We start from the raw sequence: 20149 nt of genomic DNA, 5'->3' as shown, positions 1-20149 counted from the left end.
CAGAAGAGATGTCTATGTCTATGCATTTGACCTGACCATTTCTAAAGCACTGCATCCTAGATTGCAGCAAATGCATGACCAGGCACCATTAATCAGATTTGTTTATTATCTGTATCATTGAAAGGTAATAATCTGTTTTATTTCCAGAGGCTGTACTGACTATTCAAGATGTATGGGTTTTTTCTATAAAGCCCTAGATTTTTAATATTTTCGAGATCTTCTGCAAAGTTCTAGATTTCAGGCATATGAGTTCACCTAACTGTTTCAGGTTTTTATTTTAATTGTTAACAATGAATAGTAGTAACACTTACTGTGTTGATACAGATGTTGTAAGGATTAAATAATGAAAAGCTATTTAGTATTGCTGTTACTACTTTATTTGGTTTTATTTTTTTATTTCATCTAGCGAGCAATACTAGCTGTTGATTTGTTGGTGCACAGTGTCTGATGAAGTCATCCCTGTAACAGGAAAAAGCTGTGACACTGAAAAGTCTTAACATCTCTTCACCAATGTTATGGTTATATATTAAATTCCTGCTGCTGTTTTAGATATCATATATATATATATATTTAATGTGGAATGAGTTGATGTGAAAAGAACTACACAAACAGAAACATTAAATACTGTCAATAAACTTTCTTAGGCAAAGCACAAGCTTACTACCAGTTGGATCAAGAATTAATTTACTTCTACCATGAACAGCCCTATATAAAGTTAGAATGTTCATGAGTGAAGTGAGATAGGCAAAAAAACCAGTTGTGCTTGTCTCAACCAGTAGCTGTGTGAAATAGTGAAATTAGAAGAGCCAGTGGTTCTGGAGCGACAGTGTCTATATTTCTGTGGAATTACTGTAATGACTGCAAGGGGGCCATTTGAAGACGTGAATTCTATGGTGATGTGTGATATTGCCGAATAAAATCTCTACATAATAATAACATTAGTCTGAATTTTTAATAACATCTACAATGATATTGCCTTTTAATTTTATAAAGCCTTTTTAAAGTCCCAGTTCAAGGAAACGTTTGAGCATATGCTGAAGTCTCTTTCAATATATACAGGAAAGCACTGAAGCGTGAAGTCCCTCTGACTTCAGTAAGTATTCTTTCCTGAATAAGACTGTAAATTCCCTCTTAAATTACCAATTAAATTTACCCACCAATGAAGAAGTAAAGATTTAATACAGAAGACTTATAGTCCCTAAGATCAGTGTTCTCCTGAACTGGAGCAAATTCCACTCTTCAGTGTGCTTTAAAGGAAAATTCAGTTCTGTGATGAATACCTTGAATTATAAACATCCAGGGGTGGCGGGGTGGGGAGTTGGGGGTGGGGAAGGGAGAAGAAGACACATTCCTGTGTCTTGAACAGAGCTACGCAATGCACTAGTTCAAGTCCATCAGCAGATACCACAACATGCATTCTGGTGCAATCACAAAACAGCCTGAAGCTAGAAGACTCAATGCATGCACACAATTGTTTTGAATTATGTTTATTTAAAAAAACAACTCTTCTGTTCAGTAAAAGCCATGTAGTTAGTACAGAATATTTGCATTAAAAACACATCAGCATATAGGGAGTTTTTAATTCCTATGATCTAATATTTATCACAGTATTCACCAATAATGAAAGTTAACCAACAAATATAATAGTAAAAACTATCAAAGCTTTTTTTTTTTTTTTTTTTGGTCAGAAAATTTCTTTTACTGATATACAGAGCAATCTAGAATATCATTTTATGACAACAGTTCCAACTTAGGCTGCCCAACTCAAAGTACACTTCAGACCATAGTTTGACACTACCATAGTTGTAGGGTTTAATTTTTTGCTGTCTGGTTCCAGAACCTGTGTTAGATATTTAGATATAAATCCAAATGGGCTGCACAGTAGAACTGGGAGCTTCCTCAAAGAAGGCAAAAGGAACTGCAGGGCAGAATGGTGCACATGCTGAGGGTGCAGGAAGACACCTCGGAACCCTCTTCTGCATGTATCTTGCTACTGGCACTGTTTCACAAAAGTGCGGGGGGATGCAGTAAGATTAGTACTTACAGCAAAGATACCCTACTGAGCCTACCACTAAGTAATTATTCTGAAAAGTGGCAGGTAGAGGTTTATGGCTTCTCAAGATGACACAGGAATTGAATCAAGGTAGCACTTACTCAGTGAATGCTCCAGCTACTAAGGCACTATACAAAAGATCATTTCAGAGCAACACACACCGAGATTCAAGATTTGATGCTTTTTGACAAGCCCCATCAGACTGACCACTTAGAAACAAAATTATTCTTGATTCCAAGTGACAGTACTCGTTTAAGCTAGACCATCAGGTGGTTTCTCAGGTGGACAACATCATACTAGTCATCTTACAGCTATATTCAGGCTTCCTTCACTGATCCTTGCCCTGCCTGTTTTCACAGGCTCATGGGCTTTAGACACAGAGGTACCAGAACGTGCAACCTGAAGACTCCTGTATAAAGCATCAGTAGAAAACTAAGTGATCTGCCTTTGAAAATAGATAAGATTTCATCATGTTTCAAGCCTACATGCAAAGTAGGCCATTTATATCAGCTGACACTAAGAGACATCTACAGACTTTCCTTCACAGGAAATGACAAAAATAATCAGATGTAAGCAACGTGAATAAGTGTAATGAGGAGGTAGGAGAAAGAGATTAATTTCACAAATAATTTATTGGAAATATAATTAACTCACACAAAAAAAACCCCATAAGGCAATAGAGACCAAATATAGGTGACATAGAGGACACAGACTCCTGGCAATTCTCTCCTCAATGCAGTTCCAAGGTAAAAAGATAATATTTATAAAGTGATATATTTACAATCAAGTTGGAAAAAAGAACTGTTTTTAAACTTCTAAGTCTAACACTTGTGGAATGGAGTACTTACAAGTTTGTCTAAAAGATCTGATGACAGCTTTCTGGAAATGTTTAAACTTCCTTATGCTCCATAGTCAACACTAAAATGTTTAGTAATCTTTCAATCAGAATAGCAACAGACTGCAATTATTGCTTAGTTGCAGCATTTTCCTGTTCTTGTTTCATTAATCTTAGCATCATTAATAAATATCACCCATAAAAAATATTGCTATAAGTGCTTAATTTGCATTCTTAGGTCATGTACCCTAATTCTGAATTCTGTTTCACTAAAGACTGCACTTACTGGTCATCACAGTTCATATTAAATCATTAGAAGGCCATTACTCCAATATAGAAACTATGAAAAGCAAGGAATTAGAGCTTGTTAAAATTTTAAGTCTATCTAACTGGGAACACCATACGCTGGAGTCCCTGACACCACAGGTCCCTGGACTGAAACATTTCATACCATATTCTGAAAAATGAAAAATGTGAATTCCCTATATAGATTCCAACTCTAATAGATTATTTACTGTGATCTATCAGTATATTCTTTGATTCATCCCAGCTGAGCTTCAGACTGTTGATTCTAATGCAAATGTTGATTCTAATTCCAAAAAAATGGGTCTTGTTAATGTTTCCCAACCTCTACTCCATGTTCTACGATTGGTCGGGGACTGTGGTCCATAGAAGAAATATATACGCAAAGATGAATTTATTAGCCATTCAGCTCTACATGATATGGAGTTACTCATGACAAGAAAATACCTATGAAAACACAAAAAAATTCAAATAACCAGAAGACTCCAACCCAAACTCCTTCCAAGTTTCATGAGCTTTTTCAGTGTATCTATATGTAGTGAGTACATGCCAGTGTTCAGAACTGCCTATCTTTGTTTTCACATTACCTACTCCATGTATGGCTCTACTTCTCTAGGATTACTCAGCTACACTACATGATCTGTGTAGTTATACAGTCTTAAGAAATGCTCTACTTTAAACTCTCACAGCTGTTCCACTTTTTTAATGTATACCCAGCTGCTGGGCACCTATTATCTTTCCAAGCTAATTCATGAACGCATATTTTTGTAATTATATATTTAATGAGTTCCAAAACAACTGGCTAAGAGGAATGAGGCAAATCCCTTAATAATACTGAAAATGTTAGAAAGACCAGTGGAACTGTTCCTAGTGTGGTTGAAACCAAACAGGATTTATTCTACAATTTTTTTAAAGATATGAAATAGGAAAGTTGAATTCTTTTGGACAACACAAAACTTTAAGATAGTTTTCTAATTGTAAATTACAACTTTGTGAGACCAATAAAACCATCACCATGTACTTAGGCAAACTACTCAACCCCACCATCAGTCAAATATTATAAATCCATAAGACTAATTCTGGTTTCAACTAGTTGTATTAACATGTATATTTCACCTTCTACCAATACTGCACACTTTCATCACAATTGCATATATTTGGGTAAAACTCTCATTGGTATGATAGCTCAGAAATTTACACAGGAACCAGATTTTGTTGGGGATCAACTTCATTGACACTGTCCAAATCAAATATTGACCGAAGCCACTGTGGGAGAAACGTGCGATACTCTTAATAAACAAAATCCCCCTCCTACGGAAATGGAAGAAGCATTTACACCACTGTTATAATAGCATCTACTGATTTTTACACAGCTTTGCCAAAAGGTTGCACAGCATCCTGCATGCACTGGTGTGTACAGCCAGATGAACGATAAGCTATCCCATCAGTCTACAGAGGATTTCTTCTTTAAGACACAAGGCTTTTGGACTTCATAATAATCAGAAACCAACTGTGGCAGCAGGCTATGCTGAGACTGTGGTGGGCTTTTTTTCTTCTCAACTACATGTTATGGAGGATATTAAAAAAAAGCTGTCAACACCTGTCGAACATTAAGCAAGCCCCAGAGGCTTTGCACATTTACCTTCAAGGATCCATGACATAAAAATTCAAAGATTTTTTTTTTAATTTTAAGCAAAATATAAGCCGTATTTTAATACACAGATAATATGTTAGAAATTCCTCCTACTCATCATATCTGTACAACATCCTTGTGAAATCTATCTTTAGTATCCATGCAATAGCATCATTTTATATTATATTGGACTAAAACCCACTAAAGTGGTAAGAATAATCCAGAACCATAGTTTACTAATTCTCTGTAGGCTACCAACCAATTCTTGGTATTGCTATTCTCTCACAAGAATTTTAGATAGCAAAAGATGGGTAAAACTGTCTTGAAATGAAAGCAGAGAAATTTAATGAGACATTCTTTTGGACTAGAAAAAGATGAAGACTATTTAGGGTATAGTATACTATAATATACACCATACTAAATATTCTATCACAGATTTCCCTGACATATCTTTAAGCAAGGTTTTAATTACCATCCAGTAATCTGCAAAAAGACAGGTTATACTGCAATGCCACTTTCTGGTGACAAAAGCTGCCACAAAAACACTCACTGCTGGATATAGGCCAAAGCTTCAGCCATGAAAGTGCTCACAAACTAAATGGGAAAACCAACACAAAAGGTAATAATAACAATCTCTCTTTTATAGAACATTAAGATTTTGCTTGTGGCCTGCAGGTATTATGGCGTACAGTGCATGATAATGCATTCACTGTTCTAGAAAACAATAAGTATAGTGTATGAGCTATCCAACAGTCTTTGAGAATATAACATATTCTAGCAGATAATCATAAGCTGAATTGAAGAAAAATGTTGTGTATGGCCTCTCAAAACCAGTAACCATATTTCAGCAGTCAGGAAAACCTTAGAAGAATGACTTAGTCACTTAGGAGTCTCCATCTCATGCATTTTCTAGTAAGCTGTAACAGAAACTGGACAATAACTTGGAATTAAGGTCTCCAAATTTTGCAGGTAATGTGTGTTCCTCAGTAGGAGGAAATAATTCCAATCAGATTGTCCATTTTAAAGAATTTGAAGTTCTTTCTTTTCACAGTTGATCATACTGCACTTTTTTTTTTTTCATTATAGCAATGAACTTGAAGGTCTGAGTTTTCTAGCCCTGATTATTAACAAAATAATGAAGCTGCTTGTTTATCTATTAAATATATACGAATCCCCTGCTCCTTCAGTCAAACTGTTCCCACACTTCAAATTTGCCAGAATAAGTGCTCTCACAGTCGAGTTCCATATGAAATTTCTAACACATTTACTAAACAAGTACAGTTTTTATGTATGCAATTTGTGAGAAGATCATTGGTAATATTCAAAATGCGTACACATAACCTGTCAGCTATTGTTTCTGTTCCTAATGTTTGAAGCGTGAAAGTCATCCAGTTGACACAGCATTTTGAAGTACATTCTTAATTTTTTAAATCTTTTATGAACAAAGATAGGTCTAAGATTGTTGAAAACATGGCTTGAATATTTTGTCTGACTAAGTAGAGCCCCAGTTCTGGGGGAAAAAAGAAAGATCAGTCCCAGAATAAGAGTTTGCTCACATTAATCCCATTGCAAGGCTGGGGTCAAACACACAGCTAGTGGCAAATTTCACATTTACATATTCAATATAAAATTTGCTGTTGGCAAATATGACCTTAACATTTACTTTTCATGAATAGTCACACTAATCAAGCACCAGCATATAAATGCTCATGAAAAATTAATACAAAATGGTCTTAAAGAGTTTGAAATCAAATTTTAATTCTAAATTTGAATAAATATTAATGTACAAGCCTACTCCTATTTGTTCAGTTCTAAATGTTATCAGCTCCACAATGACATAAAGAATAATTCTTGGAAAAATTTGTATTTGAAGTAATGTTTTAGATCAATATATGCAGTTAACTCTACTAAGCTTCTCAGCAGCTCAGGATCTAATCTCTGAGAATCTCAATCCTGTCTCCGAGAAAGATCTTTTAGCACTTCAGGGAATGTACTCAGTTGTAAAGTTTTCAGCTGAGAAAATGCATAAGAACATATTTTCATAGAATCATGCCATTTAATGCAGTGGCATGCCTTTCTGCTGCAGAATAATTGTACTGCATCTAGCTGAAGTTGAGAAAATTACTGTTCTTCATAAATATTTGTAAAAAAGGAAGTCCCCAATTTAGTAAAATACTTAAATTCATACTTTTAGGCAAATACATACATATTTTGCTGGACTTGGATCCAACACAGTTATCCTGTAATATGAAGTTTTCACAAATAATATTGTCTCAACATTTTTAAGACCATTTTCATCAGCATCTTAATTTTAAGGATCTTGGCAAAACTGAGTTTGGAGGTATTCACAATGGATATTAATTAACTGGAGGACGTTTACAGATATTTTGGAAAGAAAAGAGATTAACATATAATCCAAGGAAGTAAAAAAGTGAATTTCTATTTCAGCATAATGATGAAAATGTGCTGAATTACAGGTTTAAGCAGTTTATAGCACGAGGTCTTCACGACTTTCAAATTTAAGCATAGATATGATATATTCATCCAAAATGATCAGACTACTTATCCCATTGCAATCCTTATTTTACCTTTTCCTATTTCCCTAATTAGGCAATAACCCCATGGAAATCCATTCTTGCCAGCAGTTAATTACCATTTGAGACTATAAAGTCTTATAAAAAACATAATTTATAGAATGTTATATAGAATGGATGTGTTTTCTGAAGCAAAAATTGCAACATCAACAATAAAATAAAAACAAAATGCTTTGTAAAATTCTATTACCTTGTTCTTAGATGAATATGTCAGAATAACACAAATGAATGCACAAACTACAGGCCTCACTTTTAGAAAGTCTTGGCCCCTCAAACCTTAATAATTCTGGGTTTACAATTTTCTCTGTGCTGTCAGTTTCTACAAAAATTCAGAAAATAAGCTAAAGAGTGCTGATGCTACATAACTCAAAGCTACCTAAGGAACATCTATACAGAAAGATGATTCAAAAAAGCACATTCCCATTTAGACAGCACTTTGCTGTTGAGCTATAAAGATTTTGGTTTTGACACCTCCTGGGATATTAAAAGCTGTAGTTGCAGCAGTAAAAGTAAAAATTTAAATGTCTTGGTATTGCCAAATTCCAAAGGTCCCGGTGCTTTAATTGGAAAAAAATAATACTTTGTCTCACAGATTTGCTGTTGTTGCCATTGTTGCGCAGGTGATCCATTTTGCTCTACAACCTCACTTACTGATTACTGGAAAGATGCTTTATACAGTCTGTAAAACCTTTTAATCTTTCAGGATGAAAGATGTTTAAATAAAATATGTAACCTGTTAGCATTCATTACAGTAAATGCTAGCTCTCACCAACACTTCTCTCTGCAATCATTAATTCAGAAATAATATATGATGACTTGAAGTGCATAGGGGATTTTGAATGTGTTTTGTATTAGATTTTTCATGTAAATATGACTGAACAAAAGATGTCAACAAACCCTTAAAAAAACTGAGATACGGTGAAGATTTTGCGAAACATGTACGTCTATCCATTTAATATGTAAATACATTCTACTCAGAATAGTGTAAGAAGGGAAGGTATTGCAGTATTTCGGGGAATCTAGAAATATCCTCAGTACTTTCTACTGCACACCAATATGTTAAAATATGGGAGTTCTTTGATGTACAGCATTCCCTTGAACTTTCCTTTTAACAGGTCAGCATAATTAGAACCTTTGAATTATTCTGAATCAGTACTGGCTTGACAAGGGCATGTGAAGTGGAATAGAGCTATGTACATTTGCTAGACCTCATTTAAAGATATATGTCATTATCCTGGTAATGCTGTTTCAGTCTGAGCACTGACTATCCTCCATTTCGCTCGGCGAAGTACTAACAGCACAGGGAAGCAACAACTCCTGCAGGTCTCTGCAGTAAAATCTAAAGAATGGGTAACCTTTGTAATTTTTAATGAGGAGTTTCTTCCCTCTGTAACCACACCTGCACCGAAGTTCTTCTTGTGATTAGTGAACCTCTTACTACTGCAAGCTGTTTTACTGGCCACAGTGTTGCCAAACAGCTAACAGGAAACAGGCAGTACCAAACTGAACTTGTAGGAAGACACAAGTACTATGAGGGCAGTGCTAAGAAAAAAGTATACATCTAGAAATAGGCCCAGTGCTGACAAACAGATACCAAAACACCAGTACCATACTGTACCATACTAGTGGTTGAGAAGTATGGGGTGGGCCATCTGGACACCTCCATGTATCTGGCTGGAACAGTCCAACACTGGATACTATTGAAAAATATATAGAGTCCATTCTTTCCTCTTCCTCCTCCACCGAACAAACTGTCAAAAGATAAAGACCCATTGTAGAGAAAAAAAAAAAGACCTAAAAATATGTACAGGTGTTAGATAACCCCTGGATAAAGTTTCTTCCTGGCACCCATCTGATTTTACTATAGCCAGAACAATGACAATTCTGAAAAGTTAAATCAGGTATTGTAACTGCTGGGAAAATGTCAGAAGACTCTATGTGTGTGCACATTTGCACTTCTTTCAGCACACCTCTTATTTATGACTCCGTCTGGCTAGCTAAATCAGTACACATGCTCTATTTTGTTCAATGTGCTCTCTTGGGCCCATGTCAAGCCATAAGAAATGTAGAGGTTGCCTTTTAGAGTTGAACATTTGCTTTCAGTCTATACCACATGGTTGTTACCTGTTTAAAGAAAACACTACTGTTGCCAGTTGGACAGTATTTTCTAGTCCACATGGGTAAATGAAATTTTTTTAATAGTGACCATGGAAGATAATTTTTATGCCTATAGAAGGTTTTGGGTTTTCTACATTAAATCAGAGTGCTTTGTGTGTGTTTATTTCCTATGCCTTTTGATACTCTCTGTGCTATTCTTATCTAGATTATTACGGAGTAGTTTGTCCAAGTAAATCAAAAAACTCAAAACCCCTAGCCAATGTGGACTATGCCTTTTAAAATATAAACCACACAGAAACAGATTTAAAATAATTGGGACTCTGGTGCTCTACCAGAGACCCAGCCCCATTTTCTTATTTTTTAATTATGGTACAGTATTACACCTATATGATTCCATGCACAGCGAAGAAAAAATGGAGTCCCTGTACCAAAGTCAAACTGAGGTATAGCTCCACAACTGGAAGATGCTGTGCAGAATGAAATCTTTCAAAAAGTCTTCTGGAGGGTAAAATATGCACATGTACAAACAAATATGAAAATATTTCCATTTGCTTCCTAAGTAGGCAAAGAAACCCTAGTCTTTATGGTAAAATATCAATGTAAACAAGGTCAAAACGAAAGCATGTCCAATGGTACACACTTTAAATCTGCTGCTCAGTTGTCTCTTCTCTTTGCAGCTCAGACTTTCAGCATTAATTGAGCTGCACGACAAAGGAGGAACCAATGCCAGTTATTTGAAGGATGTTGCACTGTTAACTGGTGATTCAATCTTTCGCTCTATCCCACTAAACCCTAATGGAGTTTTGCTTTGAGGACCATAGCTATGTAATAAGGAAACAATAATATTAATCATATAGACTGGGTATTAGTCATGCCAGCATATTCTACCCTTGTCTATTAAAACTTAGTAGTACTGATGATTAGTTTTAAAAGATTAAATCTTAATAAAATGACTAATATATCTACAGGTATCTTGAGAAAAAGAAATTAAAATATGTTAGGAAGACAAGCAACACATTAATGTATTTTAAAAGTCTAACATCATAGTGCTTGAGTAACTTCAAGCCTTTACTGAGTTTGGCACAAAAATTACTTTTTCAAGCACTAAAAACCTATAGGTAAAACCAGATTAGAAAAGCAGCTGAATACATGTTAAGAATACTGCTCCAGGATATATCCTAGCCCAAGGAATTTCCACCACACAGGAAAAAACAGTAAACTATTTACACATGCTAGTTATTTTCCACTTGATGGACACTTATTTCAAATCAATGCTGAAATATTATACAGATTATTATTACCTCCAAATTTCATGAACATTAAGGATATTGTAAATACATTGTAACAGATGTTTTCATTAATGGCACCAGGGTAGCTAGGTTCTTTTCCACTTGATGGACACTTATTTCAAATCAATGCTGAAATATTTGACAGATTATAATTAGCTCCAAATTTCATGAACAATAAGGACATTGTAAATACATTGTAACAGATGTTTTCATTAATTGCACCAGCATAGCTAAGGTGACATTAGCACTTTTTTATTACCCAAGTTTCAAATAGAAAACAGTAGCTGTATGGAAAAAGTAATAACTTGGCCTCTTCTTATGAAGGTAATATAGGATTTCCAAAAAGTTTACATTTCACTTTCAAATTCAAAAGTTACAAAATGCAGATTGATTATGGTCTTCTCTTAGAAGTGCTGACTATGCAGCTTCAGTAATTAAAGTCGCCATTCAGTCTAGAGGGGAAAGGATTAAATGGCTGTGCTGTGAGTTATACAGTACAGGATCTCTGCCACATAATATGAGAAGGTGGCAATCTGTATTTGCAGGTTGCTGTTATCACTATCACCAAACAGCACAACAGTAATGTAGAGATCCTTTTCTATAACAGATTCTGAAGTACTTCATATAATTCAGTGAGCTAAACCTGATAATACTCTAGGTCTCTGTTTTACAGTTAAGGAAACAAAGATAGAATAAAAACATAATTTATGAAAAGACACATCTGCAAAGTCAAGATGGAGTGAGATTTCAGATCATTTGGTTTCCAGTCCTGTCTTACAAATACAATATGCTCGTTCTTCTGCTTAAAAACATTTACGACAAACATTACCAAAACTATTCATAACAGGTTTTAAAAATCAGTCTGAATGAAACCGGTTTTAAAGCAAAGAATCAGAATAAGAGTTTCATCTGCTGCACATGATTGCAGTTAAGCAACTACAATCCCTACGCTCTCAGTGTCATATAACATATATGACTTATGGAGAGCTAGCACAGTTACAGCCCTGCTATGAATGCAGTGAAAAGGGGGAAGCAAAAGATACAATGCAGTGCACGTGGACATCCCATGTCATGTCGTTCTGCTGGAAAAAGATGTCTTGTACAAAACGCAATTGATGGCTGAATTGAAACAGCGTGCTACATATTGTAGATACCTGTACATAAAATCCACCAAAGTCTAAATATCTATGTTGCCTTGATACCTACCTACCTCTACACGAGTTTTCCTGTTGCTTTCCAAGGAATGCACGAATGCCACGTTAACTGGCACATACGAACTATCATTTTTCATTAGAAACATTCCCTGAATTTCCCCAAATACAAGAAATAAGAAATTATTTCATATCCATGTTCATTTAATTCTATTTTTACTTCCTAAGAGAAAAACAGATGCTATGATCCAAAGAAACCCTAGTGATATGTAAGCACAGATGTTGGTACTACCTAAGGTGCTTTTTTCACAACATTAAGAACAGAGACATAATCTTAAACATATCAGCATTCATTTGACTGAAATTCTTCCTTCTCCATGGGCCCTGTATGCTTTGGTGCACTATAACCCTGGAAACAGTAAGAACAGTAGATCCAATACATGATTTTTCGTAGTATGCAACTGAGTTGACTCATACTCTCCTACTCCGAGCCACTTAGTAGTAGCTCAAAGGAAGTAGTTCACAGCAGGGCCTCTCACTCTCTCCCAAAATTTTGTCGATTGTTAGTGGTGTAGTTGCTAAGCCCAGAACCACCAAAAATGTCCACATGTTCTACAAGAACAGTGTTATGTTGGTGATTGCCTATCTGTCTTTGTTTTATGTTTGGACAATAAATGGACACAAGGGTTACAGAATCATTAGTTTCCAGACTACAAATATACTAGGTTTCAGCCTTAGGAATAATCATATCCACTGTGAGCCCTTAAAAGTCTAGGCATGTGGACTGGTAAGTTATGCATTGTTGGACCATATTAATTAGACAGAAGCCTAAACTCATAGGTCTGTCTATGCATAATCCTAATTTCAGCCTTTGAAAAGTCTTGTTGTAAAATATAAAGGAGACTCTACTGGAAAAGTAATAATTAATAAATCTAGAGTAGAAAGAGCACAAACTCATGTAAATGAACAGACAAAATGGACTCTCCTTACCTCTACATTCAAGTTCATGCTGCATTTTTTGAGTCAAATTGCCAGTATGATGTTGAGAGATATTTTTTAAGAGAATTGCTAGATTTTTTTTTCTCAACCTCCTCCCATGCTGATAATTCACCACAGAGAGGATGGATTTATTTTACCATAGGGGAGCACTAAGACTGAAGCAATGTTATACTGTACTGAGATGGGAGTCTTTACAACCCAGGACAAAGCAACAAGCTGACATTCAGCCTTTGATAGAAACTCATAATGTCCTTTCATGGTATGAATAATATTCTCACCTTCTACAAGCACAAAAATAAACTCAAAATTAAGTGATTCACCTAAAGCTAAAAAAAGTCAGAAAGAAACTGTGTAGAGGCTTCCAGTAAGGTACACTAAAACTGACTAAACCTACCTATCTAGTCTTATGAGTCTTATCTATCTATCTATCATCTATTGACCTATCTACCTGTCTATTTGTCAGATTCAGACTTCAGATTGTAGTATATTTCTTGAGCCTATGCAGGGAGAATATTGAGTATATGAGGCTATGCAGGGAGAAAATTAGAAGGGCCAAAGCCCAACTAGAACTTAATCTGCCTACTGCTGTAAAAGACAATTAAAAATGTTTCTATAAATGCATTAACAATAAAAGGAGGGCTAAGGAGAATCTCCATCCTTTATTGGCTGGGGCGGGGGGGGAAGATAGTGACAAAGGATGAGGAAAAGGCTGAGGGACTTAATGCCACCTTTGCCCCAGTCTTTAATAGTAAGGCCAGTTGTTCTTGCAGTACCCAGCCCCCTGAGCTGGATGACAGGGACGGGGAGCAGAATGAAGCCCCCATAATCCAAGGGGAAATGGTTAGCAACCTGCTACACCACTTACACACAAGTCTATGGGGCCAGATGGGATCCACCCAAGGGTACTGAGGGAGCTGGAGGAAGTGCTCACCAAGCAACTTTCCATCATTTATCAGCAGTCCTGGCTAACTGGGGAGGTCCCAGTTGACTGGAGGTTAGCAAATGTGGCACCCATCTACAAGAAGGGCCGGAAGGAGGATCCAGGGAACTACAGGCCTGTCAGTCTGAGCTCAGTGCTGGGGAAGGTCATCGAGCAGATCATCCTGAGTGCCATCACATGGCACATACAGGACAACCAAGTGATCAGGCCCAGTCAGCATGGGTTTATGAAAGGCAGGTCCTGCTTGACTAACCTGATCACCTTCTATGACAAGGTGACCCACTTAGTGAATGAGGGAAAGGCTGTGGATGTTGTCTACCTAGACTTTAGTAAAGCCTTTGACACCATTTCCCACTGGATTCTCCTGGAGAAACTGGCTGCTCATGGCTTGGATGGGTGTACTCTTCACTGGGTAAAAGATTGGCTGGATGGCCGGGCCCAAAGAGTTGTGGTGAATGGAGTTATGGAGTTAAATCCAGCTGGTGGCCGGTCGCAAGTGGTGTTTCCCAGGGCTCAGTATTGGGGCCAGTTCTGTTTAATATCATTATCAATAATCTGGATGAGAGGATTGAGTGCACCCTCAGTAAGTTTGCAGATGACACCAAACTGGGTGGGAGTGTCGATCTGCTGGAGGGTAGGATGGCCCTGCAGAGGGACCTGGACAGGCTGGATCGATGGGCCGACGCCAACTGTATGAGGTTTAACAAGGCCAAGTGCCGGGTCCTGCACTTGGGTCAAAACAACCCCATGCAACGCTACAGGCTTGGGGAAGAGTGGCTGGAAAGCTGCCTGGCGGAAAAGGACCTGGGGGTGTTGGTCGACAGCCGGTTGAACAAGATCCAGCAGTGTGCCCAGGTGGCCAAGAAGGCCAACAGCATCCTGGCTTGTGTCAGGAATAGCGTGGCCAGCAGGAGCAGGGAGGTGATTGTCCCCCTGTACTCGGTGCTGGTGAGGCTGCACCTGGAATACTGTGTCCAGTTTTGGGCCCCTCAATACAAGAAAGACATTGAGGTGCTGGAGCATGTCCAGAGAAGGGCAACAAAGCTGGTGAAGGGTCTGGAGCACAGGCCTTATGAGGAGCGGCTGAGGGAACTGGGGGCTGTTTAGCCTAGAGGAGGCTGAGGGGAGACCTTATTGCTCTCTAGGACTACCTGAAAGGAGGCTGTAGCAACGTGGGTGTCAGTCTCTTTTGCAAGTAACAAGTGATAGAATGAAAGGAATTGACCTTCAAGTTGCGCCAGGGGAGGTTTAGATTGGGTATTAGAAAAATTTCTTCACACAAAAGGTTGTCAAACATCGGAACACGCTGCCCAGGGAAGTGTTGAGTCACCATCCCTGGAGGTATTTAAAAGACATGTAGATACGGTACTTAAGGATATGGTTTAGTGGTGGACTTGGTAGTGTTACGTTAACGGTTGGACTTGATGAGCTTAAAGGTCCTTCCTATGGATTCTATGATTCTATGACTCTTGGGTAAAAGGATCTGTGCATCACTGAATACTAACTATATCACCAGATCTAATAACTAATGGAAGACAAGACAACAAAGTAATGCCCACAACTGTTAAGACAACTAAGTTCACTATATATCGGGGAAAGATTCTCCCTACTATGAAAGATGGCACTAGTTTGATTAAATGACTTAATTTTGAAATTCAAATAATTTTATACGTATAGTATAGTTATCAGTAAAGCATGGTGAAATACTAGGATCAACCAATCAGAGTAATACAGTAAGTTGCAGTGGTTATGCCACAGGTCTTTTCATTGCAGAGCTATGAAGACATGACATATTCCTAAAATGTTTCTGCAAGCAGCAAGAGGTTTTGGATCTAGAAAAAGAATGAACACTCATAGGATGCACACTGCAGATACAAGTCTGAATTTTCTATGGGCATCTTCAGCTTTACACACTGAAAAAAATTCCATACTGGTTTACAATGAATATTTCTAGACATTAAGACAACCCAAAACACTAATATATTCTCACATAATATGACACATGCTAAGTCTTAATTAGTTACAGAAGAAATCAGAAATAAACAAAGCCCCAAGCTCATGTACCTTGCCTAGCCATTTGAAAACTACCTAGATGCAATAAGGATTGAAAATTGTTTCCACTACTGTTTGACTCTGTGCTATGAGCAACTATGCTCCACACACTTCCTATTTTCTTTGTTACATTGAAATTAGAGCTACAGATCCTGTATTTGATAAAGGCTCTGCAAGAGAGAAGTGTTAGAACAACTCAAACTGCAAAGGGCATGCTGCAGAAAAAATCCAACCTGTAACTCCTGCTGGCAGACCAGTTGATGCACTTGCCCTTTACTCAGGGCTATGCCTAAACCCACAGATTACTGCACAATGCATACCCATATCTATCATTACTATAGCAGGCTTTACAGCAAATTTACTCCACAAATATGTAACATATGACAGTGAATATTTCTGAAAAAAATAGATTATCAGAGTTAATTTACTTTGGTTTTTTATATTTATTTTACATTTTATATTTGTAACTCCTGCATATTTTAGTTTACAAAATGTCATATGGACATTTTATCTTATTTAAATATTGCTCAATATTTACTATTAATTCTTAAGAATTATTCTTAGTTAGAATAAAGATTTAATTTAAAAATTATCTGCTACTTAAACTCCAAAAACACTTGCACATAAACAAATGCACATTCAAAACTGGTAAGAGACACCTTTTTTTTCATTCAGAGAGAATTATCTATAAGGAGTTTGAGAAGCAGATTATGTTGAACAAACAAGGTATAAACCAAAATTTAACATGATGACACTTTCTACTCTATGTCAATCTGCATCTTTTGGCTTTTCCAGAATCTCTTTTTTTCCATGAAAGCTTTTAAACCAGGTTATAAACAGCCAACAGATTCATGTATAATAGTAATGGTTAAGAGATTGTCTCAGAAAAAAGAAAAAAAAAATCCTGGTGTTTTTACCAGTTTTCAATATGCCTTTGAGTTTGCAAGGCTACACTTTTAGTAATATCTTTTTCTCATATCTTGGAATTCCAACAGCCTATTTAAATCTCATTGAGAGATTTACCATATTAATGCATATTAAACTAAACAACTGTGGTAAGCTTATAAGAGATTAAAATCTGATCACTGTTGCACAGCAAAAGCTTAAAATTACTATAAATAGGACTATTAGCCTATGTATACAGAAGGTGGTATGATGAAGGCTCTGAAGAATGAAGCATGATTTGCAGCACAAATTTTCAACATGAAACCAGTGCACAAAAGCACTGTGAGAGGAGGAATAGTGCAGGGATCTAATCTTTCAGCCTGCACTAACTTGTTCATCAGAACTTCATCTTTATTAACTCTTGCTTTCTATATCTGAGTGGCATATATTCAATGATCTGTCACACAACAGAATGCTGTATGAAATATAGAGCATCTTTGAATTGGCAAAGTTAGTTTTAGAAAAGTAAACTTTCAAATGTAACATTATTACATTATTTTAAAAATACAGGTACAAACTCTGTGGAGCTAGAAAGGATTTAAAGATAATTTCTTTGGTAATCTCATTTCTGGCATTCTTTTCTGAAATATAGGGTTTCCTACTTCTGAAAGTACTTAAGAAGAGTCAAAAAGTCGAATATAACAAAAGTATATGCTACTTTTAGCAAAGCTAAATTACCAAGGGAACCAGCCTACTACAGACATCTCAAATACACATGGCTTGTCTAGAAGGAATCTCCTTCATATAATGTTATTTTAAACCCATACTGACAACAACTTAACTGAAGGAGGAGAGCACCCTCATAAGTAACAGCCAGAGAATGAAAGGCAGATGAATGGTTTTGTTTCAACTTTTAAATAGGATTAAAACCAACCAAAAAAACAAATCCCCAACATAGTGCAAATTACAGCTTTTGAAATGAAAATGACCTGACACAGCCAGAAAGGTGTAGCACTGCTGAAATTTTATAGCTATAAGCCAGAAGACAAAATGTTGGAATACGTACAGCTAAAATCTGCATAATAAAATAATCACCTTTAATACAGAAAAGCCTATCTTAGAACAGCAATTACAACAAACTTATGAAGATGAGATTGCACTAAGATCTTAGTTGCTTGCTGTGCTAGAAGGTAGTCATATTTCCTTAGGAATAACAATAATACAACTGATACCTGTACATTGCTATCAGCGTACACTATCATCTCAATAACTAAAAAAGACAAAAAGTAGACTAAAAAACAGAAGAGCTCACCACTTCTTCATGCCTGCATTTTCTCACATTAATCCCATTAATCTGTTATTAAAAAGATAAAGAAAAGACTTACTCTACATTTCATAAGTATAGATTTCATTTCACTTTTCTAGAAAAATATAAACAAAAGAACTTACAATTTTACTCACCTGTAGAATTGCGTCTCCTATAAAGAGCAAACCTGAAAGTTCCGCTGAAAACAGAAAGCATATTTTTCACTCATTTTGTACAAAACATCTTACATTTTGTGTACATGCATTCCTATTTAATTTAATGTTTTTACATAATCTTTTAAAAATGTAAAAAAAAAACTAATAAAAAAACCCAACCTACAACTTCCAAATAAATTATTCCCATTTTTTTTTTAATCCCAAAATACTGGTGTATCAGTGTAACAATGAAAGAGTCCACACAGCTCAAGTACAAGCTCTTCCATCAGTCACTAGCGCCTTTCAGGCCACTATGGTGAGGTATGGCATACTTTTCTGAATAGAAAATTACTGCAGGACTAGGTCCTATTTGCCTGTGAGAGATCATTTCTTACAAACTCTGAGGACAAAGCAACATGGAGACTCCAGAGCTACTTATGAATGACAAATCTAACATGTAAGCTTTTACCAATAATACGTTAGATCCTGCGTTTTTGATAAACCCAGTATTTATGCTGGGTAACGCTTTATGTGCTGAAGAGCTAGAAAATCAGTGTATTGTACAAAATCACCAGCCGAACCGAATTTGATTTTTAAAACAAAGCTATACCCTATAAATCACAAGGGAATTAAAAAAATCTAATTCTACAGTTGCAATTTTTAAATATTATGTTGTGTTACAGAGCTATCCAATGCAAATATACTTTATAAATACACAAGAAATATAACAAAGATTATTTGTCTACAAAGAAATAAATAACCCCTAACATAACAAGTAAGGAATATTAACAGATTATATGGGTTTATTTATTTATAGTATTCCAAAACATCACAGAGACATTGTCTAAAAAAAAAAAAACTAGAATTGGACCTTGTCCAAGACAGACCTGATCCAAAAACTTTACTTATTTACATCAGTTGTAAAACTGGAATCAATATTAACATAAATTATGATACTCAAGTACATGTTTGAAGGACTGGTCTTATTAGCTAGATGTAACATAGGACGTTTAATTTATTGGAGGCTAGACACTCTGGTTTATTTTTTTCTTTTTTCTTAAATAAATGCAAATCTCAATATTCTTCTTCAGACACTGGGCTCACATGTACTAACACGTCATATATGACCTAATGTGCTAGCCTAAGTCCCTTATGTGCATCACTGGTTCTAAGAATTGCATCAAATGTCACATTCTTGTTTAGAGGTCCAAAGAAAGAGCTGAAGTCAATTGGGAGGAGGGCAGAACCAAGCCTGCAGAGCTCTGAGATACAGGCTCTGGGTCAAATAGCATTTTCTGTATCAAAGATGCCTAGTACAGACACATGACATGACACTTTCTACACCAGAAGAGATGGCCCTCAAAACTAGCTCTCTAAAAATCAGCAGTATTTTTACTGAAAGCAGTAATGGAGATTATATCTCAGCTAGGTATTGAGGTTAGAAATAATGCATCAGCTACTGCAGCAAAAAAATGATGACAAAAATAAAAGAGTGTGCACTTTTGTGTGCTCAATTAAACTGAAGTCTATCTTTCTTATTTTTCCTGCAGTGCTTAATAGCATTTTAATAGCTAGTGTAGGTAATATATGCCATATTATTATGTATTACATACTTATATGTATACTGAAAAGAATGGAGTCACAAATATAACTTCTTAAGGTTAATCTTATTGCCTTCCTTAGGGGCTCATTCCATGCTACTCTATAGCCTCCCTACACAGAACTTTCACATCTACCTTTCAGGGTTGGCTTTCAGTTCTTAATACACTGGTTCCCCTGTATCTCTCTTTATCTGTGCGGGCGAATATCAGACTTTTTTATGCTGGCACATTTTAA

At 36.2% G+C, this 20149-nt stretch overlaps 1 protein-coding gene across 1 annotated transcript in view; it reads right to left on the bottom strand.

The window, feature by feature from the left end:
* Window positions 1-20149, bottom strand: part of SNTG1 (syntrophin gamma 1) — a 155227-nt gene that overhangs the window by 115338 nt on the left and 19740 nt on the right. The window contains exons 5-6 of the mRNA XM_075705063.1: window positions 18314-18357; window positions 18165-18206 (exon numbers count right to left, since the gene is read on the bottom strand). Coding sequence (XP_075561178.1) covers window positions 18165-18206; window positions 18314-18357 — 86 coding nt within the window. The remainder of the gene's footprint in view (window positions 1-18164; window positions 18207-18313; window positions 18358-20149) is intronic.

This window comes from Pelecanus crispus, chromosome 2 (assembly GCF_030463565.1).
Source record: "Pelecanus crispus isolate bPelCri1 chromosome 2, bPelCri1.pri, whole genome shotgun sequence".
Lineage (NCBI taxonomy): Eukaryota > Metazoa > Chordata > Aves > Pelecaniformes > Pelecanidae > Pelecanus > Pelecanus crispus.
The sequence above is the reverse complement of the archived record's forward strand: the minus strand, read 5'-3'. Positions and strand labels throughout refer to the sequence as shown.